Here is a 19,896-nt window from a genome sequence, read left to right as displayed (position 1 = left end):
GACCATTTCCTCCCAAACACTGGAAAACAGACAAAATTGATATTCAGATAAATTGTTTAAATCAATTTGATTTAACGAATTCATAATTTTTTGCCCATTTTCTGGCTTTTGGGAGCAAATGGTTGATTGTCATTTGCTCCCATACATTCCCAGATTTTCGCTCCAACCAGAAAGATTAGACAGATAATCTTATAGTGTGTATCCAGTGTAAATCTCTCTGTATTTCAGTCCCGGAGATTCTCAGTTCGCGCATGCATCCTCTGCCCTCTCGCTAAGCTTCGCTATGGAGTGGATCATCGGCGCGTGCGCAGGGAGGCATTCTGCATTCCACTCCATATACAGTATCAATACGTTCCAAAGCCCCAGAACTTTTATGAAATCCACAGCAGCACATAACAAACTTATTGTCAATACATAGGATTACTTAGCCATATAGCGATCTTGAGAGACAGAACGGTATTTATAAAAAAGTCTTAGCTATAACATTATCATTCTTTGTATATATGCACTCTGAATCAGGCCAATAGTTCAGCACACTGAACAGCTTCAACTTGTAGCTCTGTGAATGTATTATGTTCTTTAGGTCAGAAGAGGAGTTGTTGACATTTATGGGTTTTATGGACTCCCTATCGACTCTCTGTGGGAAGTACGTGCTTCAAGCTTTTGATCTCTCCATGTTCCATACAGTCTGTGACCTTGGAGGTAAATAAAACAAATTACAAAGCAGTAGTACTTTACTTCATATTTGCTGGATATGATTCAGATTGCTTAGGAACATCATCATCATCATCATTGTTTATCTGAAAGACGCCGCAAAACTGCATTGCTGGATAATCAGAGGTACAAATCATACAAAATAAAACATACTCATAATTCAGTAGTACATATGAGGTTGGCATAGGAGATGCAGACATGAGACAGAAGGCAGATTTGGCCTTGCTTGGGAGAGCTTACCATATATAGGGATGGAATAATGCTAAAATTGTAATAGGCAATGGAACTTAGAGAGGGCATGGATCTTTAGCTAATAAGTAGAGATGAGCGGGTTCGGTTCTCAGAGAACCGAACCCCCTAAACCTAGGAGATCTCTGCCTGCCCCGGATCCCCAATCGAGGCAAAACCTCAGGATCCCGCTGTCGGATCCTGAGGTTTTGCCTAGGGCATCAGTCCCTTTGTATTCAATGGGGTGACCGCTGATTGGCTGAGAGAGCCGTCTATCACGGCTCTCAGTCAATCAGCGTGTCCCCATTGATTATAATGGACTCAATGGGGCAAGATGGATACCCCCACCGCGTGTGCAGCAGCCCACATTGCCAACACCGCTGTCCGCACTGCTGACACCGCCACCCACACTGCCGACACTGCTGGCACCTCTACACTAAGGACACCTCCAGGACTCCCGTATTGCCGGCACCCCTGCACTGCTGACACTGCTAGCACCACCACACTGAGGACACAGCTGGCACCCCTACACTGCCTGGCACCACTGCACTGAGGACACTGTGACACCCCTGCACTGCCAACAATGCTGGCACCACCGCATTGAGGACACCGCTGACACCCCTGCACTGCCGACACTACTACACTGAGGACACCACTGACACCCCTGCACTGCCGACACGGCCGGCACAACCACACTGAGGACACCACTGCATTGAGGATACCTCTGGCACTCCCATATTGCCAACACTGCCGACACCCATGCACTGCCAACACTGCTGGCACCACCACACTGAGGACACCGCTTGCAACCCTGCACTGCCGACACCACCGCATTAAGGAAGCCTCCGTAAGTACCATGTTGCTGACACTGCCGGCACCCCTGCACTGCTGGCACCACCACACTGAGGACACTGCTGGCAACACTGCATGGCTGACACTGCTGGCACCAGTGCACTGATGACACAGCTGACACCCCTGCACTGCCAACACTACCACACTGAGGACACCGCTGGCACCCCTGCACTGCCGACACTACTGCACTGAGGACACCGCTGACACCGCTGCACTCCCAACACGGCCGGCACCACAACAGTGAGGACACCGCTGGCACCCCTGCACTGCCGGCACCACTGCATTGAGGATACCTCTGGCACTCAAGTATTGCCGACACCCGTGCACTGCCAACACTGCTGGCACCACCACACTGAGGACACCTCTGGCACTCCCACGTTGCTGACACTGCCGGCACCCCTGCACGGCTGGCACCACCACACTGAGGACACCGCTGGCAACCCTGCACGGCTGGCACCACTGCACTGAGGACACAGATGACACCCCTGCACTGCCAACACTAAAACACTGAGGACACCGCTGGCACATCTGTACTGCAGACACCACGGCATTGAGAGTGCTGACACCCCTGCACTGCCAACACTGCTGGCACCACTGCACTGAGGACACTGCTGACACCCCTGCACTGCCAGCACTACCACACTGAGGACACCTCTGGCACCCCTGCGCTGAGGACACCTCCGGCACTCCCACATTGCCAACACTGCCGGAACCCCTGCCCTGCCGACACTGCTGGCACCAAACTGAGGACACCCCTGCACTGCCGACACTGCTGCCACCCTTGCACTGGTGATCGGCCAGCATGGCATGATCCCCCATCTCCAGCGGCTGCAGACAACAGCAGCCGCTGGTAAGTGTAAATCATTGCCCCTAAGACCCCCCTGTGTACCTGGCAGCTGTCCGGGCTCTAAAAATTAAAGTTGTGATGTTACCGATGTTCTGATGGTCGCGGTGTTCCCGTTCAATGTTCCGATGTGTGAAAAACAAATTTAAAAAATATTATTATTTTTTTAACTAAATCATTTTGGATAGGATTAAATTCATGTTCTTCAACTAATTTACTCATTAAAAAAAACACGTTTTTTTGGGGGGGGAAATAATCAGTTAAGTGGTTAACAAACATCTTGAATAGAGTTCTGTGGCATAAGCAGCATGTGGCAAGTGGCCCAAGTAATAGTAAGCGTCACAAGGTCAGTCTTAAATACGAGATACAAGCATTACTACAGGTGAAGCTCATTTTATCTAAAGATCACTTTAGATCAGTGGTGGGGAACCTCCGGCCTGCAGGCCATATACGGCCCGCAAAGCCGTTTGTTTGCCACCCACCCGCTTGTTTTTCAGCGAGACACGCCGCCGCTCAGTCCGGCAGCGGCAGGTAGGATCTCAAACTAGCCATCGGTTCATGAGCCAATCAGAGCTCACGGACCAGCAGCCACTCAGGAGCCGTTGCTGCCGGTCCGCGAGCTCTGATTGGCTGGCAAACCGGCGGCTGGTTTGAAGTCCTACACGCCGCCGCAGCCTTACATAGCCGAGCTCTCCTCCCTGCCCTGACTCGTCAACTGTAACACGCCGCCACCGCTGATGGACGGAGCTGCAGCAGCGGTGAGCGGTATGGCACTGTGGGGGCATTTGTGTATCTGGCACTGTGGGGGCATTTGTATATCTGGCACTGTGGGGGCATTTGTGTATCTGGCACTGCACTGGCATATGTGTATCTGGCACTGCACTATTGGGGGCACATGTGTATCACGTCCCATTTTAATTGGCCACACCCATTTTTTGGCACTCAGTACTTCTAAGGGGCATAAATACTGGGGTGGAGGGTAATTTTTAATTTGATAATTTTTGTATGGCCCCCAAAAGATTTTATAAATATCCAAATGGCCCTTGGTAGAAAAAAGGTTCCCCACCCCTGCTGTAGATGCATTCCATTCCAATGAAGTTAATGATGGTAGATTTTACAATGTGAAACATTTTGCATTACAGTAAATGTGGGGAATATGCACTTAGATCTGTTTTGCATGCTTAATTTAACAGATTTAAAAAAATGTCAGCCTCTCCTTTTTCAGGCTAAAATGCGTAAAAGTTAACAAAAGTTTTTCAGAAGAATATTTTTTCTATTTATTTTTTTTTGGCTGACAATAGAAAAATGTACACATTACCTTGTTTTGTACTATTACTACATTTTACAGAAAAATAATTCTGTGTTATAGGATGTTCAGGATCTATTGCAAAACAGTTTGTGTCTACATATCCTGGATCTACTGTCACTATTATGGACCTGCCAAAAGTGATACAAACAGCTAATAGAGATTTCATAACAGATAAGGATCAACATATATCTCTCCTTGAAGGTACTGTACATAGTATTTTTAACATAGAAGCACACTTACTCTCCTAATAGTTGTGGGAGATTCACGATTTTTATCAGGTAGTCCCCAGAATAGTGGCCGAATCTCCTGCATCTCATACACTTCCATGGGGAAGCGGGCAGAATATGAAGAAAACACGTGATATCGCGGCTCAGTTTTTAGAGGTGGAGCGAAATGACACAAAATCACATCATTTAGTCAGTCATCGACCCCCAACTGCAGCATTTTGTTAATATCGGGGAGTGGCCTAATGATGTGTTAGCCCATCCCTGTGCTCCAAAGTTAACTGCACCATCTCCTTTCCAGGCTTCTCTCATAGAGGAGTCTAACAAAATCAATAAGTATGTATAAAAGGTATAAAATTAAACCACAAACTAATTATTGCTTCTACTTACTATACACATCTGCAGTTTTCACATTCTTTATGAATAACATAATGATATGTGTTTGAATCATTAATATCCCTTCCAGACTGACAAAAATGTCCCGGTTTATTGCACATGAACGCGCATCAACCTGGGAAATTGCTCACTGTGAAAGGGTACAGGAACAATATCCCGGGACGAGCGTCCCGGGATTTCATCCCAGGTCTCGACCAGGGTTGAATCCGGGATCGTCCCGGGATGCTGTGCAGTGTGAATGGGCCCTGCCCGGTATTCAGTATCCAGGACTGTTAAAAGGCCTCTCATTGGAGCTTCCCCGGGCTCAGAAAAAATGATGTCATCATCCAGAGCCCGGGGAAGCGTCCAGGAAGCGGAGGAGACAGTCATGGCGACCTGGACAGATCAGGAGGTGAAAGCTGTTTAGCATAAGGGGGGAGGAGGAGATTAAAACACAGATCACAGACACAGTGAAGGATGCAGTCATTTATAAAAATATTGCAAAGCTGCTTGAAGCAAGAGGCATTATACGTACACAACAGCAAGTTGTAAATAAAATGAAGACTCTAAAGAAGCAGTTCTTGAAGGTGCATGACAACAACCGTAAAAAGAATGGGGCTGGCCAGAAAAATGTCCATTTCTAATGACATACATATGCATATGCAGGGATTTCCCAGGATCAGTGTGAATGGGGCTGTCCTGGGTCAATCCCAGGTCTAAGTGCAGTATGAAATGGGTCAATCCCGGGATGCGTCCCGGAACACATTCCCAGGTGTGACCCGGCTCTGTCAGTCTGAAATGGGTATTATTTTAAGTCTTTCGACTGAATGTAACGATGTTTTACTTCAGAGGCCGTGTGGGATGACGGCTGAACTTGGATGCTTTTTTAAAGGGGCAAATCACTTACAAGGCAAAACCATGCCTTGTAAGGGATTGCCCCTTAAAAAAAGGCTGAATTCGGCCAGCATTATGTCCGGCCCTTTATTTTTATTTTATAACAAATGCATTTAAAGTAACATGTTTGATAATTATAACAAACCGAAATAGTTTAACTGGGCTTTCCTTTAGGACTTTCTGCACTCACATAGCGCTACTCCTGATTGACAGGCTAGTAGCGCACAGCCAATCAGGAGAGCGCCATGATGTGGCGCTCCCTGATGGGCTGCTGGGATCACCAGTGACAGGGGTCATGGGGGGTCCTGGCATTCGGGGAAAGGGGAACCCCTTTAGTAGCATGGATCGGGCTTTCGGTTTGTTTTTTTGCCAAGGCTGTAGATTACTTCTGGCTCGAAGAGGACCGATCATCACTGGATAATAGGTTAGTATATTGGAATTTTGGATTAACATTTAAACAATTGGATTCAACATGGAGAAGGGGACGTGATTGGTCGGCGTGGGATGTAGGTAAGTATGTATGAGTGTGTGTTTTAATAAACTTGTACTATCACGGTGTGTGTCTCTTGTTTTAATTTGGGTATTTCTTTTGTTGTAGAACTACAGGTACCAGTGGGCCCATTAAATCCCCGCATACTGGTACTTGTGGTTCTCCAAGTACCAGCAAGCAGAGGAGGCTTGCTGGGACTTGTAGTTCTACAACAGATGACAATATTCTTTTTTTGCACACAAAAAGGCTATCAGCCCCCCATCCACTGCCAGGGATGGGGGGGACAGCCTCGGGCTTCACCCCTGGCCCTTGAGTGCCTAGAGGGGGGCGCCATGATTTAAGGGGTCCCCATTCCTCCAGGTTACCCTGGCCAGGGGTAACTAGTTGGGGGGGTAAAGACACGGCTGCAGGGACCAGTATAAAAGTGTCCCCCAGCTGTGGCATTATCTTCTCGGCTAGTGGAGCCCGGTGCTGGTTTTACAAATATGGGGGACCCTTACGTCTTTTGTCCCCTGTATTTTTGGAACCAGGGCTGGCCCAAGAGCCCGGTGCTGGTTGTCTAAATACGGGGGACCCCAGTCAATTTCCCCCCGGTATTTAAACAACCAGGGCTGGCTCAGAGAGTCAGAGGCTGGTTATGCTTAGGAGGGGGGACCCCACACAATTTTTTTAACAGTTTTAACTGTTTAAACTCTTTTCATACTGTACACAATGAAGCTCTGCACGGATCTCACTGATCTGGCCGGGCTTCATTGTGTTATGTCTGGCAGTGTTTTACTAATCACTCCCGTAAAACACTAGCCGACAATATGAATAACATCGACATCGGAAAATACGAAAAACGAAAACTTGTCAGCTTAGTTAATTACCAAAAATGATTTCAAAAAGTTGCAGAAAAATATGACCGATAAAATTTGAGTTAAAACTCCCACCAATTCTGCAGAAACATGAATCTTTGTAAATAAACCTCTTGGTAGGAAAATCTGTTGCCACTGGGCATAGGCAGTAGCTCTATTCTGCCCTTTATACTGCATGTAGTGGCACCTGGCAAGGCTGTGGAATTTGCCTATGTAGTTTAGCTTTATTCTCCTGTCTAAGATCAGGGTGATACTGAATGATAAGTATCATTAACCCTCCTAGTTTCATTCACTCCAGAATAACTCAATTATATTTTATTTATTCTTGAATTACTCTTTCCTCCCTGTCAGCTTGAATTACTGTAGCCTGACCATTATCCTTTAAACAAGGTATTCCCAACCTCAGTCCTCACGGCACACTTACAGTCTAGGTTTTAGTGATATCAATACCTGAGCACAGGTGACTTAATTAGGTGTGCCCACTACAGCTTTGCCGCTTATAGTAGCGGGACTGTGATGCAGATGCAGTGTGACATGCCATGCTCTTTCGCATCGCTGGTGGGTCCCATTGAAGTGAATGAGAGGCAGGTGCATGCGCGTGCTACCTCCCATTCAAGGCTATGGTATAGCGATTGCATACATATCGTAGCAAGGATATAAGAGGACACATCTGTACCTCAGTTATTTTGCTTTAACCACCTGTGCTGAAGCCTAGATATCCCTAAAACCTGTAGTGTTAGTGTGCCTTGAGGACAGAGGTTGGAAATGCCTTCTCTTATTAAAAGTAATTTACTTTCACAAAACTGCTACTCTTGGGATGTGTTTTGTTTGGCACTCATTACTCTGTAAACTTTAGAGACCATTGCGTGAGTAAAATACCAGATCTGCAGATTCTTATATACGGTACTATATTCCAATCACCCTTTCTGGTGCCAACAATCATTCCACAGCCAAAATCACTTAGGGTAGGACCACACATAGCGGCCAAGCGGGTCCTGTTCAGCGGGACCTGCTTGGCCGGAAGGAGCCTGCACATGGGAGCCCATGCAGATGCCCCCACATATGCTGCAGTCCCGCCGCCGCCATATCCAACCACAGCATACTGTGGTTGGGCCGGAATGACAGGACGGCAGGATTTCAATGTGAACACCTACATTTCAATGTGTTCACAAAGTGCGACTGTGCCGCACTCTGTTCTATTAAAATCCCATGTGTCACTGGCCGGATCCTGTTCTGCGGAATCGGACAGAACAGGATCCATGAGTACACAAAAAAAAACCTCCCGGCCAAGCGGGTCTCGTTCAGCGGGACCCGCTTTGCCGCTGTGTGTGACCCTAGCCTAAGATCAGCGGTTACCAAATACAGTCCACAATTCACTCTAAGGGGTATATATATTAAAGTGTGGGTTTACAGAAGTGGAGATGTTGCCCATAGCAAACCAATGAGATTCTAGCTATTATCTTCTAGAAGGTGATCGACAAATGATAAGTAGAATCTGATTGGTTGCTATGGGCAACATCTCCACTTCTGTAAACTTAAGTAAATATACCCCTAACAGTCCAGATATTAAGGCTATCCATAGATAAGCGCATATTATTTAATAAGAATCAATGAGTTGCTAATTAATGCACCTGTGCTTAAGCACGAACATTGGATAATATTGGACGAATAATCAAACTGTTTCCCCATTCTAGTGCTTGGGAGGAGTAACTGAACCTCTTGAGCATGCCTGCATCCATCATCTCTACTTCCACTGCAGCACTTTGCTGGTTAGAAAAGCAAGAGGCCAATCAGAATCAGATAATGACATATCTACCATATCTTTTATAGTGCTGAATTTGCTTCAAAACATCTTCCCACTGCTCAAGCGTCTTCTCAGCTTTGGGTTCCTGTATTGCTTAAGAATTATGTGGATACCAAAGCCTTTAGGGATTTCCTTACTGCGTGGTACAGTTCAAGCTGATTCCAGGAAAGTTTTATTCCAAGATGGCAATATTGGCTTACATAATTTCTTGTCTTTCCAGTTAAATACATGGGCTTAACTTCTCCAGGTTCAAAACAGTCCAGTTTTGTTCAATTGTACTCTTTTTTTTAATGCAATATCTCTTTATTGATTTTAAATAAATATATAAAAAATATATTAGGGACGTGCGACGCCAACCCATCATGGGTTTTGTATCTCTATTTACTTTGTGTTTTGGATCTGTATTTGGTTTTGCCAAAACCACCCTTGAGGGTATTGGATTTGGAGCTGTAGTTTTGTTTTCAAAAATCATGCAAAAGCTAAAATCACAGAATTTAGGTCTTTTTTTGTTCCTACACTATTATTAACATCAATAGAAAATACTTGGGGGAAAACATCCACAGAGGGCACTTTGGGAGAAATGTAGGGCAGCTATAAGGTTAAGAATTGATAAGATCTGTATGTGCACAGTTTATCACAACAGAACAGAGGCTGATACAGCATGTTGGCATTTGGGGGCTTTGGGCTATGACCCAAAAGTTGCCATTCATCCTCATGGGACAAGAGTTCAGGTGGGACAGAGCCAAGCAGGGAGTCTCTCCAATTTGTGTGATCTACTTGAGAGATGCCCAGCTTTGAACAAAAGAATGGAAGATCAGCAGGTTCTTGTTAATAGACAGTTTGCCATTTTGAGAGACTTGTAGGCTAAAATGAAAATCCCAATGATACCTGATATTTAACTTGCAGAGTTCCAAAGTCAGAGGCTGCAATGCTCTCTGGTTCTGAAGAGTCACCTAGGAGAGGTCTTGATAAATTTTAATATGCTGCCCATAAAATCAATGTCATCCAGATGATGTCCCTTGCAAAGAATATCCTCCCTTTGGGTATGACAATGCAGATGATATATGACATCCCGTGGGCGGTTAGTCACAGCACCCCTGGGTAAAAGGGCATAGTAAGCTTTGTCAAACATAATAATTGAACTGGGATCCTGTCACAAGATTGTGTTGAAGACTCTTGTAAGGGTGGAAAGTCCTTGGATATGCATCTAATGCACATGTTATTCCTCCTACACCTGTTATCCAAGTCATCAAGCTTAGTTCTGAAGTTGTCTGAATTTTGTCACTTGTCAAATCAAGAGCATTATGGCCCTCATTCCGAGTTGATCGCTCGCCAGCTAGTTTTTGCAGCCGTGCAAATGTATAGTCACCGCCCACAGGGGAGTGTATTTTTGCTTTGCAAGTGTGCGATCGCATGTGCAGCCGAGCGGGACGAAAAAGTTTTGTGCAGTTTCTGAGTAGGTCTGAACTTACTCAGCCCTTGCAATCACTTCATCCTGTCTGGTCCCGGAATTAATGTCAGACAACCGCCCTGTATTTTTAACGCGTGCCTTCAGTGCGCACTGTCGCTGTTTTGCATTTTGGGGGGCACCAATTACCTTTCAGGCACAGGACACCAAAATGTCTAATTACAGCACTGCCTAATGGTGCCCTGAATGTGTGCTAATGGCTCCAGCCCTATCCCAAACTCTCTCCCGCCACTCTTCACTGTGAAATGGCACTCGATCATACGTGAGGGACTGAAATGGAATCCAAAACATTTTGCCTCAATCTGGTATACGAGTGGGACTCTGAAACACTCAGCTCTCCTAAGTTTGGGATTGTTAGGTTTTTGGAAAAACCAAACTGCACATACAGTATCTAGTATAACAATAACAAAAGAAACATAAAAATGTCAGTGATTTCCTACCCTTTTTATGTCAATGCACTCCTTAAAGTTTTAAGGGCTTTAACATCTGCAAAGGACTTAGTACCGCAAAACATATTAGAAATTAATCGTCTGATTTGTTGCATGTTTATGAAACATATACCTCTCCTAGGAAATATATTTGTCACCCATTTGGGTAAACATATTGTCAGTGTATTTTAGATACTTTTTAACTTGCATATTGGAAGTAGAGATGTGCGGATTTACTAAGTTCTTAGTGCCAAATTAGTACAAATTTTGATTTTTTCCGGATTTTTCTTATTGGTTCCAAAACACAAGACAGCTGGCTAGCCAATAATATGCTGTTTTGAGATCTGAGCAAATCCAGGTAAATCCAGTTAATTTTGAACTCGCCCATTTCTAATTACGGCCCTCGTTCCGAGTTGATCGCTAGCTGCCATTGTTCGCTGCGTAGCGATCAGTTAAAAAAATTACAAAACTTTGCATGCGTATGCACTGCAATGCACACGCGTGGCGTATGGGTACAATGAGCATCGTGGTTTTGCACAGGTTCTAACGACGCTTTCAGTCGCACTGGTGAACGCAAGGAGATTGACAGGAAGTGGGAGTTTCTGGGTGTCAACTGACCATTTTCTGGGAGTGTTTGGAAAAATGCAGGCGTGGCCGGGCGTTTGCAGGGTGGGTATCTGACGTCATTACTGTGTCACTCGTCACAGCAATCATTGCACAGAATAAGTAACTACAGGGCTGGTCTTGTTCTGCACAAAATGTGTTTGCAGCCGCTCGGCTGCACAGCCGTTTGCACTCCTGCAAAGCAAAAATACACTCCCCTGTGGGCGGCGACTATGCGTTTGTACGGCTGCTAAAAGTAGCTAGTGAGCGATCAACTCGAAATGAGCGTCTAGACGTGGATGAATTGCATTTCTTAGACAGGAGGATGTTAAGGTCTGTTGTGATTACAAAAGGGAAACAGCTAAATCCTTTTTAAATTTGGAGTCATAGAAAATGATGGCACTTTGGCATAAGGGGTAAATATGCCGCTTGCCAGTATAACAAAACTTTTAGACAAAGGTCTTTAAACTTATGTGAGCTTGGGACTCACCATTGTCTATTTTAGTCTGGGTCACTAAAATTTCCTTCATGTATTCCAAATGAGAGCATAATCAGATAAAGTACCAAGATGGGATCAATACCAGTTTCTACAACTTGTGTGAATAAAGCCCTTGATAGCAACAAATAATCTACTGTAGTCTATAAAAAAGTTGGTGAAGATGGGTGAGGTGTAGGTTCCTTCATTTTTTCAAAAGCAATTCATAACACATACTTTTTTTTAACAATCATGTATTTATGGGGAGGGAGTGAAGCTAGTGACTGCATGTCTAGAATATTGAAGGCCACTATATTAACATTTTCACCAAAGAAGATAGGAGTCAGTATAAGTGTATACATTTGGTTATAAGATTTAAAAATATATGATTTAGAATAAACATTTGAAGCATACATTTTGCTAATAATATACCGGTGACCTAAAATGGCTGCATCCAAGATTATGAACTATTCAGTTGGATCCACTGTAGTGTGGCTAATATCTACCTGTAAGTTCTTAAAACTAATAAAGCCACACCCTTTGCCTTAGAATAGTTTGACAAGATAATAAACTTTTTAGCCAATGTGTAAGGAGATTTATGGTAGACTTTCCATGGTTAAATCTTTTTCTGTGAGGTACATTGGTTCCACAGGTAAACACCGGGGTGTAGAGATGGATCTTGATCCAGGCACCAACAGGCTAAAGCTTTAGACTGTCCCAGGATGCATTGGGGCCTCCTCTATAACTCCACCTCCAGGCACTGTGATCTCAGTTTCGTTAACAAGTCCAATGCAGGAGCAGGTAAAAGAGAAGGTAACTGTTGGTCACATAGAACCACGTTTTCATGACAGGAGAAGGGACTAGCGGCTAATGCCATACAAACCCATAGAAGCTAGGTGCGTCAGGGCGGGCACCCTGTGGAACCAATGTACCACGCAGAAAGAGATTTAACCATGGTAAGTCCACCATAAATCTCCTTTTCTGCAGTGGGGTACATTGGTTTCCACAGGGAAACATCAGGGATGTCCTAAAGCAGTTCCTCATGGGAGGGGACGCGCCGTAGCGGGTATAAGAATCTGGCATCCAAAGAAGCATCCTGTGAGGTGGAAGTATTGAAGGCATAGAAATGAATGAACATGAGGACCACGTAGCCGCCTTGCACAATTGTTCAACGGACGCGCCTCGGCGGGCTGCCTAAGAAGGTCCAACAGACCGAGTAGAATGGGCTTTGATAGCAGCAGGAGCTGGGAGTCCAGACTGCGCATATGCTTGTGCAATCACCATTCTAATCCATCTGGACAAGGTTTGCTTAGTCGCAGGCCAGCCACGTTTGTGAAAACCAAAAAGTACAAAAAGGGAATCTGACGTCCTGATAGAGGCAGTCCTCTCCACATAAATACGTAGTGCGCTTACGACATCCAAAGACCGCTCTTTAGAGGACAAATCAGAAGAGATAAAGGCTGGAACCACAATCTATTGGTTAAGGTGAAAAGATGATACCACCTTAGGCAAATAACCAGGGCGAGTTCTAAGAACAGTCCGGTCATGATGAAATATCAGAAAGGGTGGACGACAGGACAGAGCGCCTAGGTTTGACACCCTCCTAGCAGAGGAAATAGCCAGTAAGAACAAGACCTTGACTGTGAGCCATTTAAGGTCCACTGACTCAAGAGGTTCCAATGGAGACTCTTGCAGGGCATTAAGGACAACAGACAGATCCCATGGAGCCACAGGAGGAACATAGGGAGGCTGAATCCGTAAAACACCCTGAGTGAAAGTGTGAACGTCAGGAATAGACGCAATTTTTCTCTGAAACCACACCAACAAGGCAGAGATATGAACCTTGAGGGAGGCCAAACGAAGGCCTAAGTCCAGGCCTTGTTGCAGAAAAGCCAGAAGTCTGGAAGTACTGAATTTGTATGCATTGTAATTCTAAGCAGCTCACCAGGTGAAGAAAGAATTCCACACCCTGTAATAAATCCACGCAGATGCCGATTTGCGGGCCTTCAGCATAATTTGGATAACCACCTCAGAGAAACCTTTGGCACTTAGAAGTGAAGCTTCAAGAGCCACGCCGTCAAAGCCAGTCTGGCCAGGACCGGGTAGACACAAGGACCCTGAACGAGGAGGTCTGGGTGTTAAGGAGGTAGAAGAGGACACTATATTAATAGACCCTGCAGGTCTGAGAACCAATGCCATCTGGGCCACGCTGGACCGAATAGAAGTAGTATTCCTCCTTCTTGTTTGAACTTCCGCAGTACCCTGGGTAGGAGAGACACTGGAGGGAACACGTAGGGCAGCCTAAAGTTCCATGGAATTAGCTGTGCATCCACGAACGCTGCTTGAGGATCCCTGGTTCTTGATCCAAAGACCAGAATTTTGTGATTGTGTCGAGACGCCATCAGGTCTACATCTGGTAGACCCCACTTGTCCACTAGGAGTTGAAAGACTTCTGGATGAAGACTCCACTCTCTGGCGTGAACATCCTGACGACTGAGGAAATTCGCTTCCCAGTTGATGACTCCCGGAATGAACACTGTCGATATTGCTGGCAGATGGCATTCCGCCATCCAAAGGATTTTTGACACTTCCATCATTGCCATGTGGCTTCGAGTGCTGCCTTGATGGTTTATGTATGCCACCGTGGTGGCATTGTCCGACTGTACTTGAACAGGCCTTTTATGTATCCGAGGCAAGGTGAGAGATAAAGCATTGAACACTGCCCGCAATTCCAGAATGTTTATCGGGAGGAGTGATTCTTCCATGGTCCATGATTGCAGCAGCAAATTTGTTAGCAGTTGGGCAAAACCATGTGACCTGCAAGTGTGGCAGATATAAAATGTGCAGAGAGCGTTAGATTTGGGTGGGTTAGATTGTTTTTGTGCAGGGTAAATACTGTCTGCTTTATTTTTACACTGCAATTTAGATTTCAGTTTGAACACACCCCACCCAAATCTAACTCTCTCTGCGCATGTTATATCTGCCCCCCTGCAGTGCACATGGTTTTGCCCAACTGCTAACAAATTTGCTGCTGTGATCAACTCTGAATTAGGCCTCAAGTCCTTTAGGGTACAGAATACAGTGATAGACAAAGCTGGGATACACTGAAAGTGAAATCTACACAGCAGATACAGGCACACAGTGTCAGACTGGGGCATGAAGGGCCCACCAGGGAAATGCAGTGGTAGGGGTCTATTCGTAGAGGCTTGTCTAACCATTAGTGCATTATCTGGGCCCCTTGATAAATAATATATTTGGTAAATACTGCCACTGCATGCATGATAATGTACCAGATTAATAACAATAATGTGCTGTAGAAAATACACCATATTCCTGTGTAGTATAATGTAACATATGCATAATGTATAATTGAAATGGTGGGCCCCCAGGCAGTGGGGCCCACTGGTGGTTTCCCCTGTACCCCTATGGGCCAGTCCAAGCCTGCAGGCACTCACAGTCACAATGCAGATAATTATTTTAGTAAGACAATAAAACTGCACTGGACTAGTATATGTATATATATATATATATAAGCGCGGTCTCAGACTGGATGTATATATCAGAATACTCGTACAATATATTCTGGCACAGGTACACTTGTTCTTAAATAACGCTGTCTTATATTGACATGCAGAATACTTAAGTGTCTGTAAAATCACAGCGTTGATGTACATCCGGATTTACAGGCGAGACCTTGCCCTGCATTCTCGGGGACCAGTCGCAGCTATGCTTAGAAGATGGCGCCCGGCATCTCAGTCAGGGAGTGCAGGAGAGTGTGAGAGAACTCCAGGGTGGGAACATTAGCAGTAGATGGCGCCCTGAGCTGGGGGAAGGGCTACAGGTCAAGCGCCGACTCCCCTATGCTGGTCCTCACCACCTGGTACTATGGAGTCTTTTTAAAGTGGGCATTAGTACACCAGCCCTGTACTCCTATGCGCTGGTGGATATAGTGGGGTCCCTGTTTGGTGACAGTGTCCACGTTAGCGTCGCAGTCCATCTCCCTAGACTGAGATTGGAACGCGATTTAATGGCAGGTCCCACCTGGGGGACCCTCTTACCTCCTCCCTTCGTGGCAGCCACGAGAACCAGGAGAGCGCTGCAACCGTGTTCCCAATGCCGGAGGGTCCCCGCCGCAAGTACCCGGGAACTAAGCCAGCAGGAGTATGCAACGCTGCTGGGGAGGTGACAGAGCCGCAGCACAGAATGTCACCATGACATATTAGTGCTGCGGCCCTTGAAGTTTTCAAGTAAAAGCTTTTTCAGGGCTGCCCAGTGCAGCACCCCTGTTAAGTGACCTGCTCTGCAGGGCAACAACTCAAAACTGAGCTCACAGTGCCTGGAGACGGGGTTATAGAGGAGGCCCCAATGCATCCTGGGACAGTCTAAAACTTTAGCCTGTTGGTGCCTGGATCAAGATCCATCTCTACACCCCGTTGTTTCCCTTTGGAAACCAATGTACCCCGTTGCAGAAATTTAGCTTAGCATGCTCACCTTAAGTAAGGTGGGTTTCTTGCAAAAGAGAGTTATATATACAATACTTATTGTGATACAGTATGCCAAAAAAAAATTATTTTACTGGGGAAGTTGACACCTGTAACATTCCATGATTATATCCTAAGGATAGTCATAAACCCGGAGTGAAAGTTTAAATTTCAAATCTTGCACATGTAGCACCTTGAGTAGAACATCAGAACAAAAGTAAGAACTGAAAAAGGGACAAAAAGAGGGTGATATAAATGAAAAATAGCAGCAATACAACACATCAAGTAATTTAGTAACCTAACAAAAGGAGTAGACCTGCTAGTGGTCAGAAAATGTTAGTGACAAGCATTCTGTGATAGCAAAACATAAGGAAAGATATGGGAGGTTTTTCACTATGATGCTTTATGTATTCTATGGTGGTTACTGTGATTTTCTCAGCATTGTATGGAGGTCATATAGGTAGAGGGTTCCTATAATCTACCACTAAGTACTTGAAAGCTTTGCCTGGGTTACAGAAATCCTAGTATGACCCCTGATGTGAAGTCCTTGAAATATTTACCATGTTTTGGAAAAAAGCAAATAAAATGTATGGATGTACCTGGCCAGCTTGTTGTAGATGTTGGCCACGTCACATTGAGCCCTAGTCACTTCTGTGGAATATTTATGGAACATGAGGGGCTAAGATGATCCAGACTTTATGTTCAGGAACCATAATATAATTTTGAGGTGGAAATTTAAGCATCTGAAAATTTCAGCCCTGGGTTTTAAATCCCGGCCATTTCTCAACATGTTAAGTCTGTGTGCTTGTTCTGTTTTGACATTTATAAGCTCTTCCACTGCACATTGCACCACTATGTAGTAAGTATCTGCAGATACATTAGTATGGCAGGTAAATTGAACAATTTATGGAAGACAAAGTAAATGAAAATTGTTTTGAGACCTGTTTACTAGGTCATCCACTTTGTTTCTCATCTTGGTGTGGAATTTGTGCATTTAATAACCAGCTCTTTGAGCTCAGAAATTTATTGATTAATATTGCTTATTAAAGTATAAACTGTTCAGTTATATTATTTGTGTAGGTTAGTTATTGTTTAACGTGGACATCATTATTAAATGATTTCTGCTTTTCTGTTTGTTTTGAAAACATACAGTAATTTCGTGGCTCTCTTTAATTTTAAAGGAGATTTCTTCACTGACCCAATTCCTGAAGCAGACCTATTTATTTTATCCAGTATTCTTCATGACTGGGACAATGATAAGTGTAGTCAACTGCTGAAGAAAGCTTATCAATCCTGTAGGCCTGGTGAGTTCATGTTCTCTAGAAAAAATATATTTTCTATATGTATATATGAGTAGTTGCAATGAAAAATGATTCCGGTTTAAGATAACATTTTATTATTTCAGTATAGATTTTAGAGTCTAGGATTTGTATTATGTTTTAGAGAGACAGGGATTAATATGAATCCTTAATACTTGCCTAATCAAATATAGGGGTTGATTTTGTTATATTTTTAAATTGGTCAATAATAAAGTAATCGATTCCCAAAGGTAAAAGTACTTCTTGATTTTATTATAAAAATTAGGGATTGGATTAATGAAATGTGTGTAGGTTTAAACAAATGTGCTGACTTCCTGAGAATGTGAGAACCACAGCTGCTGAACTGGTCACTACTGAGCAAATACCAATCATACCAAAAAAAACAAGATTTTACTTACCGGTAAATCTATTTCTCGTAGTCCGTAGTGGATGCTGGGGACTCTGTAAGGACCATGGGGAATAGACGGGCTCCGCAGGAGACATGGGCACTTTAAGAAAGAATTTGGATACTGGTGTGCTCTGGCTCCTCCCTCTATGTCCCTCCTCCAGACCTCAGTTAGAGAAACTGTGCTCGGAAGAGCTGACAGTAGAAGGAAAGGATTTTGGAATCCAGGGCAAGACTCATACCAGTCACACCAATCACACCGTATAACTCGTGATAAACTTACCCAGTTAACAGTATGAACAACAACGGAGCATCAGATCAACCCTGATGCAACCAACATAACCCTTATTTAAGCAATAACTATATACAAGTATTGCAGAAGACGTCCGCACTTGGGACGGGCGCCCAGCATCCACTACGGACTACGAGAAATAGATTTACCGGTAAGTAAAATCTTATTTTCTCTAACGTCCTAGTGGATGCTGGGGACTCCGTAAGGACCATGGTGATTATACCAAAGCTCCCAAATGGGCGGGAGAGTGCGGATGACTCTGCAGCACCGAATGAGCAAACACAAAGTCCTCCTCAGCCAGGGTATCAAACTTGTAGAACTTTGCAAAGGTGTTTGAACCTGACCAAGTAGCCGCTCGGCAAAGCTGTAATGCCGAGACCCCTCGGGCAGCCGCCCAAGAAGAGCCCACCTTCCTTGTGGAATGGGCCTTAACTGATTTAGGCAGCGGCAACCCAGCCACAGAATGAGCCTGCTGAATCGTGTTACAGATCCAGCGAGCAATAGTTTGCTTTGAAGCAGGCGCCCCAAGCTTGTTGGAAGCATACAGGATAAACAAAGAGTCTATTTTTCTGACCCTAGCCGTTCTGGCTACAGAAACCTTCAAAGCCCTGACCACATCTAGTAACTCGGAATCCTCCAAGTCACGAGTAGCCACAGGCACCACAATAGGTTGGTTCATATGAAAGGATGACACCACTTTTGGCAGAAATTGTGGACGGGTCCGCAATTCTGCCCTGTCCATATGGAAAACCAGATAGGGGCTTTTATGTGACAAAGCCGCTAATTCTGACACACGCCTAGCTGAAGCCAAGGCTAATAGCATGACCGCCTTCCACGTGAGAAATTTTAACTCCACAGTTTTGAGTGGCTCAAACCAGTGTGACTTCAGGAACTCAACACCACGTTAAGATCCCAAGGTGCCACTGGAGGCACAAAAGGGGGCTAAATATGCAGCACTCCCTTTACAAACGTCTGGACTTCAGGAAGAGAAGCCAGTTCTTTTTGAAAGAAAATGGATAGAGCCGAAATCTGGACCTTAATGGAACCCAATTTCAGGCCCAAAGTCACTCCCGACTGTAGGAAGTGAAGGAAACGGCCCAGCTGGAATTCCTCCGTAGGGGCATTCCTGGCCTCACACCAAGCAACATTTTTTCGCCATATACGGTGATAATGTTTAGCCGTCACGTCCTTCCTAGCCTTTATCAGCGTAGGAATAACCTCATCCGGAATGCCTTTTTCTGCTAGGATCCGGCGTTCAACCGCCATGCCGTCAAACGCAGCCGCGGTAAGTCTTGGAACAGACAGGGCCCCTGTTGCAACAAGTCCTGTCTTAGAGGCAGAGGCCATGGGCCTCTGTCAGCATTGTTTGCAGATCCGGATACCAAGTCCTTCTTGGCCAATCCGGAACAATGAGTATTGTTCTCACTCTTCTTTTTCTTATGATTCTCAGCACCTTTGGTATGAGAGGAAGAGGAGGAAATACATAAACCAACTGGAACACCCACGGTGTCACTAGTGCGTCTACAGCTATCGCCTGAGGGTCTCTTGACCTGGCGCAATATCCCTGTAGCTTTTTGTTGAGGCGGGATGCCATCATGTCCACCTGTGGCAGTTCCCACCACCTTGCAATCTGCGTAAAGACTTCCTGATAAAGTCCCCACTCTCCCGGGTGGAGGTCGTGCCTGCTGAGAAAGTCTGCTTCCCAGTTGTCCACTCCCGGAATGAACACTGCTGACAGTGCTCTTATGTGATTCTCCGCCCAGCGAAGAATTCTGGTGGCTTCTACCATCACCACCCTGCTCCTTGTGCCGCCTTGGCGGTTTACATGAGCCACTGCGGTGATATTGTCTGACT

The 19,896-nt window shown here is 45.1% G+C and overlaps 1 protein-coding gene across 1 annotated transcript in view; it reads left to right on the top strand.

Moving 5' to 3' along the window:
- LOC135049805 (acetylserotonin O-methyltransferase-like) overlaps positions 1-19,896 on the top strand; it is an 88,518-nt gene that overhangs the window by 30,657 nt on the left and 37,965 nt on the right. Inside the window, exons 5-7 of the mRNA XM_063955686.1 lie at positions 584-702; positions 4,008-4,148; positions 17,228-17,350. Of these exons, the coding sequence (XP_063811756.1) occupies positions 584-702; positions 4,008-4,148; positions 17,228-17,350 (383 nt within the window). The remainder of the gene's footprint in view (positions 1-583; positions 703-4,007; positions 4,149-17,227; positions 17,351-19,896) is intronic.

This window comes from Pseudophryne corroboree, chromosome 2 (genome assembly GCF_028390025.1).
Source record: "Pseudophryne corroboree isolate aPseCor3 chromosome 2, aPseCor3.hap2, whole genome shotgun sequence".
NCBI classification, from domain to species: Eukaryota; Metazoa; Chordata; class Amphibia; order Anura; family Myobatrachidae; genus Pseudophryne; species Pseudophryne corroboree.
This window is presented reverse-complemented; position numbering and strand designations above follow the sequence as displayed.